This window comes from Abrus precatorius, unplaced genomic scaffold (genome assembly GCF_003935025.1).
Source record: "Abrus precatorius isolate BTA unplaced genomic scaffold, Abrus_2018 Scaffold2, whole genome shotgun sequence".
Classification (NCBI taxonomy): domain Eukaryota; kingdom Viridiplantae; phylum Streptophyta; class Magnoliopsida; order Fabales; family Fabaceae; genus Abrus; species Abrus precatorius.
This window is the reverse complement of record NW_020874362.1, coordinates 28,167,181-28,188,257: the sequence shown is the minus strand read 5'-3', so window position 1 is coordinate 28,188,257 and position 21,077 is coordinate 28,167,181. Positions and strand designations below refer to the sequence as shown.

At 33.3% G+C, this 21,077-nt stretch overlaps 2 protein-coding genes across 8 annotated transcripts; both read left to right on the top strand.

Moving 5' to 3' along the window:
• The first annotated feature begins 2,104 nt into the window (after positions 1 to 2,104).
• Positions 2,105 to 8,152, top strand: LOC113858418 (zinc finger CCCH domain-containing protein 24). Of its 4 annotated transcripts, none has more exons than XM_027491077.1 (15): positions 2,105 to 2,703; positions 2,810 to 2,902; positions 2,998 to 3,303; positions 3,411 to 3,483; positions 3,701 to 3,833; positions 3,908 to 4,061; positions 4,197 to 4,277; positions 4,602 to 4,724; positions 5,402 to 5,575; positions 5,661 to 5,795; positions 6,041 to 6,136; positions 6,335 to 6,850; positions 7,426 to 7,469; positions 7,551 to 7,793; positions 7,932 to 8,152. In XM_027491077.1, exons 1-15 carry the CDS (start codon positions 2,158 to 2,160, stop codon positions 8,086 to 8,088), a joined length of 2,874 nt encoding a protein of 957 aa, XP_027346878.1. In that variant the 5' UTR covers positions 2,105 to 2,157; the 3' UTR covers positions 8,089 to 8,152. The 4 variants fall into 4 exon arrangements, with proteins under 4 accessions (XP_027346878.1, XP_027346881.1, XP_027346879.1 ...); XM_027491080.1 differs by having other exon boundaries at positions 2,998 to 3,084; positions 3,202 to 3,303; positions 7,551 to 8,067; XM_027491078.1 differs by having other exon boundaries at positions 4,662 to 4,724; positions 7,551 to 8,109.
• A 5,278-nt stretch (positions 8,153 to 13,430) lies between these two features.
• On the top strand, positions 13,431 to 19,342 carry LOC113857545. Of its 4 annotated transcripts, none has more exons than XM_027489548.1 (9): positions 13,431 to 13,659; positions 13,792 to 13,876; positions 15,459 to 15,956; positions 16,085 to 16,247; positions 16,590 to 16,890; positions 17,383 to 17,455; positions 17,529 to 17,619; positions 18,153 to 18,232; positions 18,595 to 19,342. In XM_027489548.1, the coding sequence occupies exons 2-9, from the start codon at positions 13,796 to 13,798 to the stop codon at positions 18,853 to 18,855; spliced, it is 1,548 nt and encodes a 515-aa protein (XP_027345349.1). In that variant the 5' UTR covers positions 13,431 to 13,659; positions 13,792 to 13,795; the 3' UTR covers positions 18,856 to 19,342. The 4 variants fall into 4 exon arrangements, with proteins under 4 accessions (XP_027345349.1, XP_027345347.1, XP_027345348.1 ...); XM_027489547.1 differs by having other exon boundaries at positions 13,570 to 13,660; positions 13,784 to 13,876; positions 18,595 to 19,137; XM_027489546.1 differs by having other exon boundaries at positions 13,500 to 13,876; positions 18,595 to 19,169.
• Positions 19,343 to 21,077: the final 1,735 nt, after the last annotated feature.

The window sequence follows — 21,077 nt, the reverse complement described above, 5'->3', positions numbered from 1 at the left end:
AAGGCGTTTGCTCAAGAAGGGGGGATGTTATGTATGAACCAGAAGAACCTGAGGAGGATATGGATGTGTTGGAGCCCAATGACTTGGGAGATGAAGATGAAAGCACACCACCCTTAGGCCGAGGCAAGAGGGTGAAGTTCAGGCCCAAATACTTGAAAGATTTCCACATGCCCAAGAAGCTGAAATAAGGACCACATTAGATATTTTTTAAATGATTCTGTTTTGCCTTGCTGGATTATCTTTAATTTTTTATTTTGTTATTTGCTTTTTTCATTAAGTTTGTTACATTATAATGAGAGCACATCTATAAGAGGATTTGCTTAAATTATGAAGGATATGGAAAATCACATTTGAGGACCCTTGTGGTTAGGAGGTACCTTCCCTCGAAGAAGGATAGTTTCTCTTGCATTTTTTCTTTTTCTTATCTTTTGTCTTTGCAAAGTTTTATTGCCTGTATTTTTTTAATATAGTACCTTAAATGAAACAAAATTGAAGGAATAGTATTTTATTTTATTCCATTTAATACTTTCTTTTTTGAGGTATAGGATGGAATTCTTGTTTTTCTTTATTTTTTATTCCATTATAAAAAAAACTATATAATAAATTGGTCATTTTATTCCATTCTATTTTACTCCATTCACTTTGTACATATACCCTTAGATTTTCGTTAACTTTTCTCTTAAATAGTGGGCTAATCCTATATTTGATAGAAAAAAGTGGGAGGAAAACGTTAAATCCTCAAGGATTATTTATTTAATCAAGTAATAACTTAATTGCTATATACACACTTTTTTTTTTTTATAAAACTAAGATAACGACAAAAAAATTTCTATATTGTCTATGCGTTGCTGAAATTAATGGAAAAATACGGGTCAGTGGGATTTAGTGAGAAAAAAAATTATAAAATTGGTAAACATGACTGCATTATACGATAAAGATGTAGATACTAAGATACATATAATATATTACCTCGAATCAATTGCAATCACCCTAAAGTAATTAATTCTATTTTAATTAAACCATATATTAATATAATTTAATGTAAACTTTTCATTGCACAGAGACTTATTAAACACTGTTTTTTCAAATCAGATGTTAATACATCGATTTCATTATTTTCGAAACTCTATAATCTATTGTCTAAATCAAACAACTTGAAATTTTCATTTTCTCTTTCTATTTTTTAACCTTTATACTCCCAATATATATGATGTTGTTTTGATTAAATGTGATGGTTATATGAATCAATTAACTTAAACCACCTCTTTGGTAGTGTTTAACTTTTGCCTGTATGTATGTATGATATGATATTTGTTTTGATTAAATGAAATAGTTATTCAAATAAAATAAAAACTCGAACCACTTTTTCTTACAGTATTTTATTTATATTTATATCACAAAAATATCCAAACAACAAACTAACAGTTCTATTCAATTTTTCTTTGTTGTATTCTATTTCATCTAATTTTATCTCATTCCACTTACCATTAAATATTTAAAGACAATCTTTGATTTTTCTTAACTCTTTTCATCAATAAACGAGTCTACTTTTATATTTTAGTCAAAATGGAAAGCAAGTGTTAAATCATCAAAGAATATTTATTTAATCAAGCATTAACTCAATTTCCACGTACACACTTTTTAAAACTAAAATAATGCCAAAATATTTCCTATATTGTTTAAGTGATATTGGTCACTAGTGGAAAAAATGGGGCCTGGTAGGATGATAAATGAAAATTTTAAATTCTCTAACTTCATGGAGAAAAAAAAGCCACTGACTTCGAGTGAATTTGGATAGTTGATTTTAAATAGAATGGTCTAGACTCATTTTATACCTTCATGCATTATGGCTGTTTATACCACTTTTTCAAAATTAAATTCCAAAATTTAGTTTATATAAATTAATAATACATTTTAATTTTTTTTTCAAGTTTTGAAATCTTATTTTCAAAAGATACAAAAAAAAAAAAACTGATTAACAAAAAGAGTGAATAGTCTCCCTTTTGGGCTGATAGTTGATGGGCCTAGATGAGTCATAATGGGCTTATGTACCAATAAGCCCAATAAACCGGTGTTGGGAAACCGCAGGTAGTTTCTACTCGAAACGAGGACAAGCAGTTACCACAGCAAAGCGGTGTGTAGTGTGTGCAGTTGCCAATGGCGGAACCTCTTACAAACCCAAACACCGAACTCGCTTCCTCTAAAACCCTAAACCCAATTAACGTTCACGATTCCACCATGGAACCGCACCAAACACTTCCACTAGACGCTCAAATCCATCCACAAAACGACTACGTCGTTCCCACTAAGAAACGGCAGAGGGACGACGCCGACGCCGACGACGACGCTGACCGTTCGGTCCATCCGCTGTGGAAGACAAGCCTCTGTTCCTACTTCAGGCGCCACGGTGGCTCCTGTAGCCACGGCGACGCGTGCCGCTACGCGCACGGCGAGGAGGAGCTCCGTCCTCGGCCCGACAACACTTGGGACCAGACTTCAGAGCGAGCGAAGAAGGCGTTGAAATCTGAGACGCCCGAGAAACGCGACGTTTCGGAGGTTGTGATGATGACGGAGGCCGTCGTCGACGGCGATGCCGACGGCGAAGATGATGGTTGTGGCTCCAGTCACGCACTTAGTAAATGCTTGATGCATTTGCCGATGAAATGGAGCTCCGAGGTTTTGAGAAATTTTCTTAACAAAGAGGCAAGCCTTTTTGGTTGTTTCCAAGTTTTTGATTTGCAATTTGCTTAACATTTTTCTGAATCTGCATAGTGAAGCTTCTGATCCTTATTTGTTTCCTTTTTTCCAGGGTATTGCTTTTAAGCATGCTAAGAAAAAGAAAGGTATGGCGGTTGGTTTTCTTACTTTTGAAGATGAAGAACAAATGAAGAATTCAACGAAGGTATTTTTGTTGTGAGTAATGAATTATTTACTTTTAGTTTCATTGGTCTGCATTGAAAATTAACAATTGATGGTTTGAAATTATTTATTTAATAGGCTTTAGAAGGAAAATCAATTAGCAACAAAACTTTAAGGGTTGGTGATGTCATTCCTCGTTCATTTGAAAAGAAAAGTAACTCCAATGTTACATTGCATCAAGAATTAGATAAGGAGAATCCAATGGTTGATGTTCCTTCAAGTGAGACTTTGGATGCTGAAACGAACGATGATAACTTGGCTTTTGATGGTTCCGTTTCAAAGACAAGAAACGTGCGGGATGTAGTGACTCCTCTAGCTCATATGGCCTATGCTGACCAGTTGGAGCAGAAAAAAAACTCTCTCGTGAAGATTCTCAAAAAACTTGTTAGTCATGATTATTTCTATTTTATCATTGTAATTTCGTCTATTAAACACATTTCTTATATTTATAAAGAATTGAAACTGAACTACTAATTTTTTTTTTCTGACAGACTAAAAATGCTCGTAAAGCTTGTCCAACCGGTGTTCCTCTTCCCGAGTGGGTTCTCAAGTCTAGGGAAATAGGTACAGTTTTATATCTTCAATGTTCTTTCAAATTTCTAAGAGAAATTTTATTTTCTAGTTCGGGAGTTTAAGACTGGATGAAGGTGTTATTTTGGAAATATCTGACACAGATGTTTCTTGTAATTTAGTACACCTCTTATATATTGTGATCTGGTTTACTTCAAAAAGTATAGTAAGGATTTGAATGCCTGATGCAGTTATTTTGCCACTTTTGCAGGTGGTCTTCCATGCAAACTAGAGGGTATTGTTGCATCTCCAATTGTAAATGGATATCGTAACAAGTGTGAATTTTCAGTTGGATATTCTCTGGAAGGAAAAGTGACTGTGGGCTTCATGCTTGGAAACTTCAGGTAACCTGTATCTTCTCTGTTTCTAGATTGCCTTGCTTGTAAGTTCTTAGTTGTATACTAAAATATTGTAGCAGGGAGGGTGTAACAGCAGTTGAGGAAGCAGTGGACTGCCCAAATGTTTCTACGATTGCTGGCAAATATGCAAATATCTTTCAGGAATTTCTGCAGCATAGTGATCTACCAGTTTGGAACAGATTTAAAAATACCGGATTTTGGCGTCAATTGACGGTATAATTTTGCTGGACTGGGTGTTGATAATTTTATGGCCATGTTGATTATTAGTTTTGAATCTGGAATTTTTATATTATTAGATAATTTTTTTAACCTTTTTGATGCTAATTGATTTTGTCATTCTCTTGCAAGGTCCGAGAAGGGAGGACAAACGGAAGTGTTGTTGATGCTGGAACTTTTGATGGTATTGCAGAGGTCATGCTTATTGTGCAGGTTAATTTCTTGTTTTAAATATTTTCTTGGTGAATGTGAGGGTTAGTTTCTAATAAAAATTATGTTCATAATGTTCTTAAGGGTGGGCAGGGTTTGTCAGTTGTCCATAATCCATATTTAAGGCTCAACAATATTGAGAACATTTAGATGCAACAGAACAGATTGACCAGACAAAATAATCTGGCTGATATTATTATGTAAACATTGTAGACTCGTGGTATGATTTATATAGGGAGAAAATACCCCCGATTAATTGAAGCTTATTATGTGTGACCCCTCTTTAAAATATCATTTGTAGCGTTTTGCCTTTGATTTTGATTATAGGTCTCTACAGCAAACTTTGATGTTGCACAAGTAGCTACTGAATTTAAGAGACTTGCTCAGGCATTTGTTGCTGGAGCTACTTCGCATTGTCCAACATTACCCCTTACAGCTCTGATTGTTCAGGTAGCAGCCCTTCTAATCCAAATCTTTTTGTCAGAGATTGGAATGTTAAGTATTAATTGCCTTACATTGGCATATCCATGTAATATAAATTCGAGGGGTACAATAATGCTACTGTTCCAGTGCTCGATAATTGGTTTGTTACTCTCCTCTCTCAGCATCAGTAATTCAGGTTCCATTTTAAAAAAAAAAATCCGTAACATTACCATCTGTATTCAAATATCTGCATTTTGCTTATATGGTATCAGTGTGTCAAATTTCAATTTTCAAATTCATTGTTGCATGGCTATGTCAGATGAATAAATGATCTAAAATGGCTGGACTGAGTCTTCGAATTTTCTTTCATTGTCTTCGGGCACTATGGAAATATGTTTCCCTTTTCAGCAATGTAACTATGATCGATGTGCAATAATTGAAAAAGCACTGCTAAGTTATTGTTTCTGATACATGGACAATTCAAATATATAAAAGTAGTTTTAAGTTTTTATAATTATTTGTAGGGAAGAATAGTCTCTCCGTGAATTTCTAATATCCCCCTTTCATTGGTTCCTCAATGACTTTGTGTAGATTTGCAGTGGTAGATACCTGAATGCTTGCTTTCAATTTTAATGACATGTAATGTTATGATGTAATTTAATATTCTTAATGACTTCTGATGTGGTAATTGGTTTTACATGTAGGATCACCAAGGAATATCCAATGTAGCGCCAGCTGATGCTCCCATGCATCCACTTCCCCTTCCTAAAACAGTTGGTGATCCAGAGATGGGTGAAAACAATAATGCCACGGATGTAAGAATCCATGATTATATCAGCAATCTCCAGTTTTCTATATCACCAACAGCATTTTTTCAGGTTGGAATGATAACCATTATTTTGCACTGATCTTGAGGGCATTTTTTTCCTGTTATATGGAATTTTAAATCTACTTCTATTGCAGGTTAACACACTTGCTGCTGAGAAGTTATACTCACTAGCTGGAGATTGGGCATGCTTAGGTCCTGACACATTGCTATTTGATATATGCTGTGGTACAGGAACTATTGGCCTGACTTTAGCACATCGAGTTGGTATGGTAATAATCATCATATAAGTTCCTTTCTTCTTTTTGTCTTACTTGTATTTGGAAGATTGACAGTTCAATGTGTTCCTTTGGAATTTGATAATATATGATGTAATGATTCCTTTTGGCAAAGGTTAAATGAAACATTCAGACTGCCATTTTTCCTAAATCTAATCTCTATAAATTACAATTTTACTTTTCAAAATTCCTAATTTTTAAAATTGCTTGAGCCAGATTTGTTTTGGTTTTTCTTCCAGGTGATTGGCATTGAAATGAATGCTTCTGCAGTAACTGATGCCCATAGGAATGCTGAGATTAATGGCATAAAAAATGTTAAATTTATATGTGCAAAGGTGAGATAAGCAATCTAGATTTGATATTCTGGTTGAATAATTGAATGGCTGCTGCCCAGAAACAAGGCTGGAATTTTTAGTTTGTCTCGCAATGTTTGATACTGAAAAGTTTGTCTCATGGGAATATTTTCAATTTGATATAATGGTTCACTTGTAATAACGTTGTGCTTGTGCATGCTGGCCTATATGAGGCAACAGGCAGAGGATGTGATGGGATCTCTGTTAAGGGAATACTTAGATGTTACTAAGGAACAAGTTGGTCATCCTAATATATCTGGAAATGGCAATGATATTCCTGTCGATACTGCCTGCCCAGAGCCTGAGAATGGTGAAATGGCATCTTGTTGTTCAGATAATAATGATGCAGAAGTCAGAAATGTGGTTCAGAAAGCTAGCACTTCTGAACAAGTTGACGGGATCTCTAAACAGGCAGAGGACGCGATGGGAGCTGTGTTAGGGGAAAACCTAAATGTGCCCGAGGAACAAGTCGATGATCCTAATATCTCTAAAAGTGGCAAGGACATTCCTGAGGATAGTGCCAATGCAGAGCCTGAAAATGGTGAAATGGCATCTCGATGTTCAGAAAATAACAGTGCCGAAGCAGGGAGTGTGGTTCAGCAGGATAGTGCTTCTGAAAATGGGAATACATCCTCGGAACAGTTTAAAAATGTTGTTGCTATTGTCGATCCTCCACGGGCTGGACTCCATCCAACTGTAAGATTTTTACTTTTTGTTACTACCATAATTCTAGTAGCACATGGTTAAAAATATGGTATTATTTCCCTGAAATTTTTGTTTTCTTCTCGAGTTGCCTACCCCATTTTGAAAGACTACCTAGAGAGAAATGTTATTGTCTTTCGAAGTGCATATGGTTTTGGAACAACATTAGTCTGGCAGTTCAATGGGAGAGCAGTTGAATGTCACTCACTTGGCCTTCATTAGGAGCTAGGGTTGTCACTCGCTTCTGCATTTCCCATTCCTCGTTTTGGTTGAATAAGACCTCCCTTCTTTACTAAAATTTGACTGGGTAATGCGATTCCATGGGGCATTCACCATCTGGTTTTGTGGGGACATGTTCCACAATTCTATAGAGATGATCATTATAGTAACTTTTCTTACATATCATTGGTCTTCCATTTCTTTTTAGTGGAATATTTTTCTCGTTTCATTTGATTGCAGAACCACAATACACGGTAGTCTTCATGTTGAATTTTTTAAATGATATTTTTTTAATCTATTTTATTTTTCTCTTAATTTTAATTTCTGACTCCTGCTTTGTGAAATCACAGGTGATCAAAGCTTTGAGAACTCATCCACGCTTGCGGAGGCTTGTGTTAGTTCTTGTTCTGAATTATTGTTTAAGCAACTTCTGTTTTTCTATGCAACCTACGTAATTGTGTGCCTTTAAATGCAGTTACATATCCTGTAATCCTGAAAGTTTGGTGGCAAATGCTATTGAGCTTTGTACTCCTTCCCCCATAAAAGTTGAGAAAGGAAATAAAGATAATCGAGGATGGAGAAATAGGAGCAGTGCTGGTCTAGCCCGCCACAGGGCCAAGTCTATGCCCATCTCAGAGGCCTTCCAGCCCATAAAAGCTATACCTGTTGATCTTTTTCCACATACCCAACACTGTGAATTGGTTATGCTTCTCGAAAGGTAGGTGGACCAGACCCCAAAGTCTGGATTGAAGTTATTTTATATGCTTGGCTCGCAAAGTCATTTGTCCGACATTTTGTTAATTCCATTCTAAGCGGTAGTGGATGATAGTGCTTATTATATTCTGATTTTGCGCAGTGAATTGTTTTCAAGCATGACCTTTTTGCTGCATGCATCTTGTGTTTTTTCCTGTGGAATTACGGTACCTGGTGGCGAGAAATTATTATTGTATCCTAGAACATCAGTTAATACTCCAAGATCTCAAATTCTCTATCATTTAGACACAGCCGAATAAAATTGGATACGTCTGGATAAGCTATGAAGAGAAATTATTTATGATTTGAAGCAATTCTTTCCTTACAAGAAAAATACTGAAGATCGTATTCAATTTTTTTTTAAATTTAAATTTTTAACTTAAATGATAATTTTTTCTAAGCAAGGAAAAACCAGGTCCTTACACGTCAATTTTAAAAAGCGGAATTGTAGATCATGAATTAATTTTTGGTCCATGTATATGCTTATTAATTTTTGTAATCTGGGACCACAATACTTAGCTATCTAAGTGGCGCTTGACTTTTATATGATAAATTTGTTTAGGTTTGGGAGTAGAAATTCTCAAGTAGTGGACGAATCTAATCAATGCATAACACGTTGAAAGTTTAATCTGTGCTGCCAAATTAAGTGTACAGTACATTACAAATAATTTCTTCTTGTGGTGGAGTTTCATTCTTTTACGTGACATCGCTTTAATGCGTGTCGTATTAGTTGACTGAATTATTACCAAGTTCAATAACTGTTTATCTTTTTTCGTTGGCCATGGATAGGAGTTGGGACTAAAGCTATAGATAATAACTTCGTGATATAAGCGTTCATTGTTGTGAACTTATATACCCTCTTAGAATTGGAGTCTGTGGATTAAGGGGTCAATCATCAGGTGGTTTAAGTTGGCATATCATGGGGTCGACTCATGCTTATCACTATTAACTTTGTTGGAGATGAGTCAGCCCATACGCTTAGCTCAGCTAGAATTAGTGTCCAAACTTCATTGTTTATATTGAAAATTGATGACTCGTTGTCCCTGTTCCCGCTGCCAGACTTGTTTGGAGTTGTAGTTACTGTGTAGCGGCTGCAGAAGTGAAATTGCAAACGGGTTGTAGAACTGTTTGACAAATGGTGTTAGAGTATTGGTAATGTTAATTGCGATGTGAGAGTGGGAATGAGATGTTTCTTTTCCACGTTGCAAACAAGATGTTGGTGGTGGTGTCACTATCAAACACCAAATTTGTCTCTGGATCAAAGAACACGATATTAACTAATTTTACAAGAGGGGAGAATCTGAAAAGATAAAGTGAATGAACCCAACATTTTAGCGTATGTGTGGCTGCTTGATAAAGTGATTTTCTTTTCCACTTCTCTCACGAACATGATAATTTTTTTAATTAGTTAATTTGAACGCTCATCTAGTTGAAAAAGAAACGCATATACTTGTTGGTTTAAATGATAAGAAACCCGAAATTTTTTAAGAAATCTTTTATTTGGATTTTATGAATAATAAAAAGGAGAGACATTGAGAGAAATTTTGCCCATTTAGTGAGCATATTCAATTCTATTCAGGTTATTGACTTTAAATGAGTGGAAATTTTGTTAATTAAATTGTCATATTAATTGGCTAATTAATTTTTCAAATATTTAATTATTTTAAAGATTCAGCAAAGTAGTTGATTGGTCTCTCTCTGTCATTTCCCTTTCCTAAAGAGTAAATAACTTGACCTTTCAACATGTATTCATGTTCGAATGTAATGTTTAGGGAATAAGGAAAAGGAAGAAATTTAATGATAAAAAGGAAGAGACGGGAAAAAGCTCCATGTCTTCTTTCCCTCTTCCTTTCACTATCTCCAAATGTATTGTATGAAAAACTTTTTTTTAAGTTCTAAGTATTTTACGTAGGAAATAATTTTTCTTGAAGCATGATTGTCTATTGAATATAGGTGCTTTTTTTTTTTCATATGAAGCCATGGTTTGACACTTTATGAGGAATTAGTCTCCTTCAGTAGATTCAATTTTGTTGGTTTTCTATGAAAAACTTTTGAGCGAATATTTTTTGTATAATTTTTAACATATATTCGAATTCGTATGCTTTTGTCCTTTATCTAGTTGAAGTATTTTGCTTCCTCTGTTAGTGTTTCTTTTGACCTGTGTGGAGTTGGAAGCAATACAATTTCAAAGTATTCAAATTCTTTCCTTCTTTTCGTTGTTGATGGCCACAGTGCCTCCTTTTCCCACTGTAAGTCCTGACCTTCCTTTTGTTGACTAAGTGAATCATATAATTTTATTTTAACTTATAATAACATTCGCCGTAGGTCCACTTGCCCACTACCTCGACCTTGGGCGTGTAAAAGGCTATTTGTTCTTTTAATTTTCGATCTTATATTACATCATTTTGCTTCCATCTCTATTTAGTATTAGTAACTACTTCTTCATTTGTTTTTTGATAGTTGTGGCTAGTGCCACCATGTCTTTTTTTTTATCTCTATCAAAAAGCGTTACCGTGAAAATGAATAATCTTGCAAGTTGTAATGATGGATGATACCTGTTTTGTTATATTCTCTTTGTTTGTTTAATAATTAAAAAATTTGTATGGATAAAAAATAAAACAAAACTTTAAATTACTCTAATATATGGTATAAGTCTTCTTATAATAAAAATGATTAAATAAACACTGAATTAAACTATATGTCAATCGTACCAATATATCACGTGATTTGAGTTTACGCTCAAGAATCAATAAGGAAACACATTAACTTATCCCTATCTGCATTTGTGGAGCATTTATGGCACCACGGCATTTTAACAATTATGGCTTTCCATTTCCTTGTCGTGAAAATAAATTGAAAGGGTGATGATGGCTAATCTTCTGGGTCATATTGCTTTCATCCATAAATTTAGTCACACGTCATATTGGGGGACTAAAACACTAGAATAGTTATTATTATAAAGATAAAACAAACATAATAATATAAGCATATATATCTAGTTTTAAGGTTGCTGGACTAGTAAACTTCAAATGTGACAATATCATGTGTCTCTCTGAAGTAATTATAGTGTTTGCTACGATTTTGAAAGCTGTTTACACAATGGAAAAAACAAAGGACACTCTTGACTCGAGTCTTTAATTATTTAATTTCGTCACATCAAGAGTACACTCTGGTAAGCATCTCATGGTAAAAGCAAAAGTGAAGGTTTTGATTAAACTTTCTAAATAATCATACAAGCATATCTTCCCGAAATGCTTCTGTCAAGCCCTCTGTTTGATACTTTAATTCAAAACCATGGGAAAGCAAAGTAAGGATAAGGGTGAAAAGGGTAATCTATCATTACAATAATGCATGGAGAAAACATTAAAGAAAACCTACCTCATTTTTACCCTCTACTGTGTAACACGTATATAAAATGAAGGTGTTTGAACAAAGAGATTAATATATTATCAGCCAAATAACACGTGTTTTGGAGCATTCAGTGAGGTATCTATCATTTTCTATTTATTATTATTACTGCCAGCAAAGAAGAATTGACTGGAAATCTACCTGATGAAGTTGATATGAGAATATATTTTACAAATTAAAAAAGAAAAATGGATGCAAAGTACAATCACCTTTATTGACACATAGTGGTGCTGTTAAATGATGCTTAATCATACGGTTCCATGTAAAAAGTTATTTTGTGTTTAAGGTATTATCAAATAAATCCACTAACTAAATGTGGGGTTACGTTGAAGGACACTGCTTTTACTTTCTCTTTCTTAAAGATCTGAAAATGATTTCTTTAACTTTCTTTCCCTGTTCATTCAGCTGGCAGTTGACACTTGATTCTTTTGATAATGCAATGCAATGCAAGGACAAACTCAAAGCAAAGAAGCGGGGTCTATTGAAGATGGTATATGTGAACAAGTACCCTAGCTTAACCGTTATGCAGTCTTTGGTGGCTACACATTGGCCACGTTAATCATAATTATGTAACCCGTGAAAGCGGCTACACAAATTTTCTCCACCCCTTCATGTTTTAAAATTTCAATTTTCATTTTTCTGAGATGGGTAACTAATATTTTCCCTGTACATTCAATCTCTGCCACATATATAACTATTTTTCATGTGCATGCATGTTAGAATTTCAAAAACGAATATACTTGGAAATTCTTCACTGCTCATAGTTCGTGAATTTATGCTATTCGTGTTCCTTTCATTGATAATAAATTCGTGACGGTCTAATTTAATGAAGTTTCCTTAATAGTATTTATGTTAACAGGTAATAATAATAATTAATAAACAAAAAACCTACCTAGTCTTGTCACTTGCCCGTCACGAAAAAACGTACACAATTTTTTCATTTTGCCTACTTGTCTGAAGAAACTATCTCACGATAATTGCGTGAAGACGAAGTGATTTGGTGAATAATCCCGAAAACATGAACAACTATGGCAAGTTGCGTTACTAAGTTGCCTTATGCATCACCGCTAATCACATCGATAAAAGTTCCTTTAAAATTAAGTATATCTCAAAGTGGGTATGGAGAAGATATATTTTACTGAACATGCTTTACATAAGTTATGAACACCAAAGTAATTGTTATCTGACACATTACTGTTTGAAAGATAAAATATTTTTTGAAACGAATATTTATACATTATTTAAGGCACAATGATGTGTTAATTTATCATAAATGAATAAATATTAAAAATGTTAATATTAATCTTTAAGATTGATGATAAACGAGTAAAAAGATATTCAATCTCATTCATCATGGGAAGTTGAGAGGCAGAGACCGATGGAGCTATTGAATGTGATTGGAAGCTGCATCTTTTCTACCCGTTTCTTTTCTTCTCCTAACTTTCTGTATCCTCCATTCTCTTATATTTTAGTTTCTTGCTGTGAGATTTTGACACTTGTTTTGCAAATAAGTGGATATTCAAACACAATAATTTGAGAATGCTACATAAATTGAAAAATACTGGCTCAAGTAGAATTCACCTGTCAAGTGGAATTATGAGACACTTATCCTTATCGCTCCTAGTTGTATGATGTAACCCCTGAAAAATATTTTAAGATTTATATAAATCATAATTTAATTAATTAATTTTTATCATCTAAAATTTAAATCATAAAATTAATTAAAATTTTATTAAAATGACCTTTAAAATAATATAAAAACATTAAATTTATTTTTATAAATACACAGTGGGAGATTTTAACATAAATTTTTGGAAAAGCTAGTAGATGTTGGCTAAAACATTTCAAATAAAATCTATATTAGTGGTATATAATTTTATCAAAATTTTAAATAATATAATATTGATAATAAAATATAAACAAAACAAATAATTCACTTGATATATAATAATTAATATTGAAGATATCTAAACAAAATTATATAAAAATATAAGTAGTAAAAATTGTTCCTTCCACTTACATGTAGCTTTACTAGTGTAAATACATAAACTTTATATAAATTCTTCTAAACATACTGTACGTTTTGGTAAAGTTACATAACACCACGTGATAATTTTGATTACTTATGTTAACATAAACATTATCTGCATATTTTAACAGTGCTAAGAGTAATTTACAAAGTCCGCGCGCACTTGAAACTCAGAAGTGTGAAGAGAAAGAGTGGCAACACATGATAGGAAGGGTACCCCACTACCACTGACTCACCAAACTGTGTCATAAATGTCAAAGATTGGTCTTTGTGATTAATCAGTAATCACAATCTCTTCCTCTTATCTCTGTAACTGTAACTCATATTTAAGTTGTTTCCCACTCTCTCTCTCATCACTCATCACTCATCACCTATTGCATGTACCAAGCAATAAGTAAGTGGTATGGGTACAAATACAATTGGTGTTTGCATCTACAAGATCAAGAACTGAACTTTATTTGCTATTTTGCTTCCTATTGGAATTTCGAATTCTGGGTTTCTATTATTTTTTTGTTTTTTGCCACAGCGAAATGAGTGCTGAGGAAAAGCCTGTGAGTGAGGAACATGATGAAACTTCTTGCAGAAAAACAGTTTCGCTTCCAGTTCAAAAGGTGTTGCTTTCTGTTATTCCCTTTCATCTTCTTCTGTTATTTTAGCTTATTAGATTTTCAGGTTCATAGGGGCTGGTTTTGTTTCAAGGACTAGTCTCTATTTTGAACTCTTGAATATGTTTTTCCACTTTCTCTCTTTCTGTGTCATCTCATCTGTTACACCTTCTATTTTGTGTTGGTTTTGTTTTGTTGATGATTTTTCAGACTGAGATTTTCAAAACTTCTCTTTTGTTATGGTAGACATGTTCTCAACACTTGAATGAATGGTTATGATCGTCAAGTTTGCTTTTTTATTTTCTAATTTTGTATTCCAATTATTTGGGTCCTTTTGGACAAATGATTTAATGTATCATGTGTATATATATATTTTGAATTACTCGGATCTTGATCTGTTTTACTTTCAAGTTTCCACCAATTGTATCCGTGGTATTATATTATTAATATTACGGTATCTTATTTCATTGTGTGAATTTTATTCCTTTTAATTGCAACTAGCATGTTTGTTCTGATTTTTTATGGGTGCGTGAAAATTAAGTGCAGCGAGCGTCTAGCTATTTTTATTTCTTCCATGTACTTTGAATTACGCAGTTGAAAAGTTTTTAAAGAAAGTAACAGTTACTACTTCTGCAAATCAGCTAAGTTAAGCCTCCAATTGCCAGCTTCTTATACGTCTTACATGCTAGAAACTTGAAGCTATTGAGCAACTTTACTCGATAACATATATCACTAAAATAAATTGCTCAAAATTTTCTATGCACTTTGATTTGAATATGGTTTCTTTTCTTTATCTTCCATCATATTGAATCTTATAATAGGTGGGATTTTCCCTAAACAAGAAGAGTAAGAGTTGAATATCACCCTTGGTGTACTGTTATGCTGCACTCATAGGACTCGGCTACTTTTTGTGCTGCATTGAAAATTTGCCTTTGAGAGGATTTCAAAATTCAATGACTGCATAATTGTTCATCGCGTGATAGCTATTCAACGCATTATCCTTTCCCACATCCTGTTGCCAAATCCAAGCAGTTTTAGTGCTCTTTATATTTTCCTTCACAGTAGAAAAAGTTGCAAGTGATGAGTTTGTTTAAATATTTATATAATTTATTATCTCCTCTCCACTATATTCAGTATCCTAAACTACTGAGTTTGAAATAAAGGATCTCTGGCTGATATTTGCAATTGATCTTGGTAGTTTGGTCTCTGAAAGTGTATTTGATTCTTTGGTTTCTTATTCATTTGGTAAACATGGCATCATGCAAATCTTTAATCCATGAGAATATGAGATTAGCAATTGTTATTTTTATTTATTACAAAATTCCATGTTCCAAAAGTATAGCAGTGTTTTTTAATGGTGGAGGGGGGAATAAAGGCTGGAGGGTGCAAGAATCTGCTTATTAAGAAAGCAGATATTCACAGTCCAGTTTCAGTTTATCTAATTCTATTGTAGTTTGATGAGTTCCAAGCTAAGAAAAATATTGAGTGACTACTTGGATAGATTTGTTAGTCACTTAGTTGTCATGTAGTTCACTTGTGATTCAGTGCCTAAATCACGTATTTCATCAATTCCATATCCTATTTGTAGGTTGATGATCCAATGGGGATTACTGAAGAAACCACACATGTTCCTCCTCGGAAGCGACAGCATCTTCTCCTAGAAATACCATCAAGAACAGAAGAGCGTTCCCAAGATTTTGTTCAAATTAAAATGCCAATGACACCAAGTCCCAATCCTACTCCCACTCCAAAAAGAGTGAACTTTCTTGTGAGCTCTCGCTCCGTTGATGCTCTAACAAATAATTCTCCTGGGCCTTCAACGTCAAGAGGCAAATCATCCATAAGAAGCCTCCTTCCAAAACTGAGCTTCAGGTATAAGGCACCGGCAGATATTGAAAAGGCAAATACTGCAGCCTCAGAAGTTTCCTCTTCAGGCATTGGAGAAAAGCCTTCAATCTCAAGATCATTGTCCCTTACTAAGATATTTACTCCAAGGATAAAGAGAACATCCTCATTACCTGTAGATGAAATTGGACATTCAAACCCAGAATCGGCTCATGGTGGAAGTGTTGGTGGTCCTCTAAATGTAAGATTTAGCAGTGATTTTAAGTTCCCTTGTTCTAGAATTGCCTTCGGTAGTCATGGCTGCTAAATTTTGCGTCATAAATATACCCTTACCTTACCTTTATTTTAACCTAGTAATACGTTTCACAGAAAAGAGAGGTCCAGCGAAAGATAGCTCGTTCTCTATCAGTGCCTGTCAATAACAAAGATAAAAGCATAAGGAGGATGGATTCGTTTTTCCGCATTGTTCCTTCCACTCCTCGTATAAAGGAAGGAAATGAATTGCCGAATTCATCCCCAACAAAGGATACAGGTATCTCATTATAAGCCCTAGGATTTGCACTCATGAAAAATGATAGAAATTTATATGTCAAATCTTTGGATTCTCTGGTGCGAGCCGTGCGACACAGTTATGATGCGCCAAACATCAGTAGTGTTAACAATTAAGCAAACATATTGTCAGAATGTTTGTAAGACTGTTTCTTTAGTAGTTCAGAATACATGCTCTTAAAGTCCCCCTACTGTTGTCTTTTCTTTTTAACCTCTTCCCAACTTTCTTCAAAGACATTTTGATTTAATTTATATTGTTAAAATGCTTGCTACTTCTAATCCTGAATGTAGATAGTAAGTTGCCTAAATTACTTTCATGGTTCAGAAAATGAAGATGCTGCTGACGGTGAAGATATAGCTGAAGAAGAGGCTGTGTGTAGAATCTGTCTTGTTGATCTATGTGAAGGAGGCGAGACCTTCAAGTTGGAATGCAGCTGCAAAGGTGAACTTGCTCTGGCTCACCAAGAATGTGCTATTAAATGGTTTAGCATAAAGGGTAACAAGACCTGTGATGTGTGCAAGGAGGAAGTTCGGAACCTGCCTGTAACTCTGCTACGGATCCAAAGTGTTCGAAATCGGAATAATGGATTAAATAGGTCTCATTTGGAAGATGTAAATGGATACAGGCATGTCTATTTACTTTGTTTGATAAAGATTTATACTGATTTCTGATGAATGAGTTATGATGAGATGCTTCAATCAGGAACTAAATAGATATCATAGAATCTCAATCATGATTCACCATCATGGCATTCATCTGATGTTTATCTAAAATCTGTATTGCATTTCCCTAGTTGCCACTTCTTTCAAGTGTGCAATAATGGTTATCACACTGCCTAGGATATGGGACCAACACGTTTACTGTCATGCTTTGAAATTGAAGCAATGGACTCGCATGCTGTCTCAAGATTCAAACATAGTTTGTCATATGAACTAAATATGATACTCATGATGTCAATATTTTCGTTGGAGTTCTGCAGCTACTACAACTGTATAGTCATATACTCTTACAAGTGGAATAGAGTGTTCTCATTATATCTTTTTTATATATATATCTTCTTGTATTGTGGGTTATTACTACAGAGACTCACTTTTAATTTGTCTTCTCAACTTAACAGAGTTTGGCAGGAAGTCCCAGTGCTTGTCATAGTCAGCATGCTCGCCTATTTTTGTTTTCTTGAACAGTTGTTGGTAAGAACAGCAGTCCTCTCAGAACTGTCAAAGTTGCAATTTTATTTAGTCTCAATTGCTCAATTTTCTGCAGGTGGGAAAAATGGGAACTGGTGCAATTGCCATATCTCTTCCATTTTCCTGTGTGCTGGGTTTACTCTCCTCTATGACATCATCAACCATGGGTAGGTTTGCAAAACATTCATAAATATTGTCAATTTACTTTTCCAGAGAACTCATCATCCTCTACACGGAGTCTTTACTGTCTCATTCATATTCAAATGATTGTTATCTAACATATTCCCCTTCTCTGTTAATGGAACTAAATAATTTAGAAAATTTTTATAAAAATTAATTAAATAAGAGTTGCAATAGACACCTTGAAGCAAGTAACAAATGGACACTCCTTTATAAATCTATTAATGGAGAATTGGTCAAAATCATTTGGGTGTGTGTAATAGACTGACACCCTGGCAACTGTGTACACTGTTAATTAACAGAATATGGATTTCTGAAAGTATCTAAAATGATGTAGCAATTGCTGATAGATTTATGACACTGAATGATTCTTGTATTCTCAACAAGTATTTTTTGTAGATTTTTCATCATGACGATTCTTTTTGTTCTTTATTGCTAATTTCAGTTTTCATGATGCCAGGTTGGGTTACACTGATTTATGCCAACCCTAACATTTTTGTTTCTGAACTTTGATGTCCAGTGAAGAGCAGGTTCATTTGGATTTATGCATCTGTCCAGTTTGCTCTGGTGGTTCTCTTTGCGCATATATTTTACTCAGTGGTAATGGATTTCATTTTTGTTGGAACTATATTCTTTTTACCTGTATTTTTTCTCTTGAAATTGAATCCAAATTTTATAACATTGTATGAGAAACAAATGGTTAAATGAATGAAGCATTGGATAAGTTTATAGTAAAATGAAAGGTTCTTGGGAAATGTAATGGAACGTGCCTTATTGCCCAAGATGGTGGCATGGCGATGAGTTTAAAAATATTTGCTGTCCATGATCAGGATTTTTTGTTTATGAATGAATGGCTGTAGCTAAAACATTTTCCTCTCATGGATATGCATGACAATGTGCATGAAACCCCTAAATGTAGAAGCACAAGCACTCTGACTACTAATGCCTTTTGTGGCCCACAGGTTCATGTGCAAGCAGTTCTGTCAATCCTTCTTGCCACATTTGCTGGTTTTGGTGTAGTGATGAGTGGAAGCTCTATTCTTGTGGAGTTTTTCAGATGGAGGAGAAGATTGCAGGCTTTATCAGAGCAGCAACAGGGCTCTCAACTGATGACACAAGCAGCACAAAATCTGCGAACTGTAAACACCCCACGTTCTGTTTCAGGTCCTTCCAACCTCAATCAAACTGTTGTGCAAAATCAACAGAACTCAAACCAGAGCTGAATTATGCTTTTTGTGGCTTCACTTAGCACTCTAGGAGCTGCAGCTGGTTGCTTTTCATTCTTGATTTGAAAGAAGTAATTGTGTATAGAGAATTTAACTGTGTTAGTTCACATCACTAGACTTCATTGTACAGCTTATGTGTAGTGATAGAGTGAATTAGAATATAGCTTCTCATGCTATGAAATTTCTGTTTATTTCATTTATTTTCGTCACATTAAAACCAGAAGGCTTCTGGCCGCCTTTTTTGTATTCTTGAATGAGAGATAATGATTTTGTTTTTGGTCAGTGAGAGACAATGATGATGAAGTCTACTTGTTAATCTGTCTTAAGAGGCTTATCATTGATGGGTCAATGCCAAATGTTACGATGTAGTAAACACTTAAATTATAACACATTACACGTAAATCCTAAGCTACCATTGTATTGTTTAAGCAAAATGTTATGCTACAAGAATAATTAACATATAATTTTTATGAGGAAAGTTGTGAAAGATATCTCTCTTTAGAAAGTGAAAATCTCTAATCTTTACTCAATAATGCTGATTGGCTTGCCGTCTAATGAAAATATATATGAAAAGATTATTGCCAAACTTTTTTGTGACATGCAGTGTTTGCCATATTCTATGGCTAAGATAAAGAAACTTGCTTTATTCTATGAAGCTGACACTGAGTTGTATCATCATCTACTTTATCTACTATGCTTTCCCTGTGTTTTTTTAGTAGAATAAGAAATCATGTGACAACTTTTATCAATGTGGACCAAAGAAAAACAGAATTTGATAGCATTGATATAATATTATGATTTGATTACATTTATAACCAGTGAGAAATTTTAGTCTTGAATTTTTTTTATTTGATTTTAAAATCTTTTTTATTATTAGAAATTTTTGATATATTTTAAATAGAAGATTATTTAAAAGGTTAAAAAAAATTTAAAAATGCAAGTTAAAAAAAAATCTTGAAGTGTGAAGATTTTTACGAGGGGAGACTTGAGGGATTTTCTCTTTTAAAACTTGGAGTGAAATATGATGTGCTGATTGGTAGATTTTGATTGGTGAATCTTGAATAAAAGAATTTAAAATAGTTTTAAAAAATTAATAAAAAATATATATAATTTGAGATTTATAAAAAATATATTAAAAGAATTATTTGTAGTAATAAAAATATCTCTTGATTCTAATAGTAAAAAGTTGAGAGACTAATTTAAAATAAAAAAAATATATTTAAAAACATATAATTGAGGTTAAATGAATGGGCTCAGTGGTGTTGGAAGAGTGGGCTCTAGACACGGATTGGGCATTCATCAAAATTGGTGGGCAGGCTTGTTTTTATAAAATAGTTTTACTCCTTTGAAAATAATATAGTGTTACCCCCTTGCATTCCTTTTTACAGCAACTTTTTAAGTAAATTACATAAATTAAAAAAAAATTGTTCAAACATTTGATTAACTATGTAAAAATTTTAATTATAACATCTAAAGTTTATTCTTAACTAAATATAAACTATATTATTATATTAATTATTAAGCAGTTCAAAATGTTGAATTAATGAAACACAAATTTGTGAACAAAATTAATAAATACTCCTAAAATTTTATAAAGGAGCTAGATCGATAAAAAAAATTATTATAAAAGTGAAAGAAAAGTGTGTATAAATAGATAAAATACTTATGAATTTTGTTAATTTAACTCTTTATAATTTTATTAAATTAAAATTAATATTTTTAATAAATATTTTAAATAAAAATTATTATTATCATTAGTTGTTTGAAGTCTTTTTAAAAAGTTAAGGTCAGCAATTCTCAACAATTAAAAGTGAGATTCATTTCATTTTAATTAAATTATTTCATAGTTCCGTAAAGTATTTGAGAACTTATTAAATAATTTATGTAAATTATTTCATAGTTACATTGAGGTTCTATTAAGTATCAAAACATAATTAAAAGCTTTCAATTAATTTAAGAACTTATTAAATAATTTTATTACTAAACACGCTTCAAATAATATTTGACTTTAATTTATCGCAACCTTTTTTTATTAATTATTTAACATATTTTAACTAATTTTATATTTAATTTTATTAAACAATCATAATTTAACAAACGAATTATAAATATTCAACTATCTTACGAACTCTAAATGACAAACTACTGCTGTAAACTCTTAACTAATTTTACGATAGAGGCTGATTTAATTTAACGGTATTTTAACTAAAAAACTTAGG

Bases quoted from the DNA above. Each gene is read 5' to 3' on its own strand.
- LOC113858418 (XM_027491077.1), top strand. From the start codon at position 2,158: ATGGCGGAACCTCTTACAAACCCAAACACCGAACTCGCTTCCTCTAAA. The intron at 6,137-6,334 runs GTGAGATAAGCA...ATGAGGCAACAG, and splicing joins TTAAATTTATATGTGCAAAG to GCAGAGGATGTGATGGGATC. The intron at 6,851-7,425 runs GTAAGATTTTTA...GTGAAATCACAG, and splicing joins GGGCTGGACTCCATCCAACT to GTGATCAAAGCTTTGAGAAC.
- LOC113857545 (XM_027489548.1), top strand. From the start codon at position 13,796: ATGAGTGCTGAGGAAAAGCCTGTGAGTGAGGAACATGATGAAACTTCT. The intron at 16,891-17,382 runs GCATGTCTATTT...TCAACTTAACAG, and splicing joins GAAGATGTAAATGGATACAG to AGTTTGGCAGGAAGTCCCAG. The intron at 17,456-17,528 runs GTAAGAACAGCA...AATTTTCTGCAG, and splicing joins GTTTTCTTGAACAGTTGTTG to GTGGGAAAAATGGGAACTGG.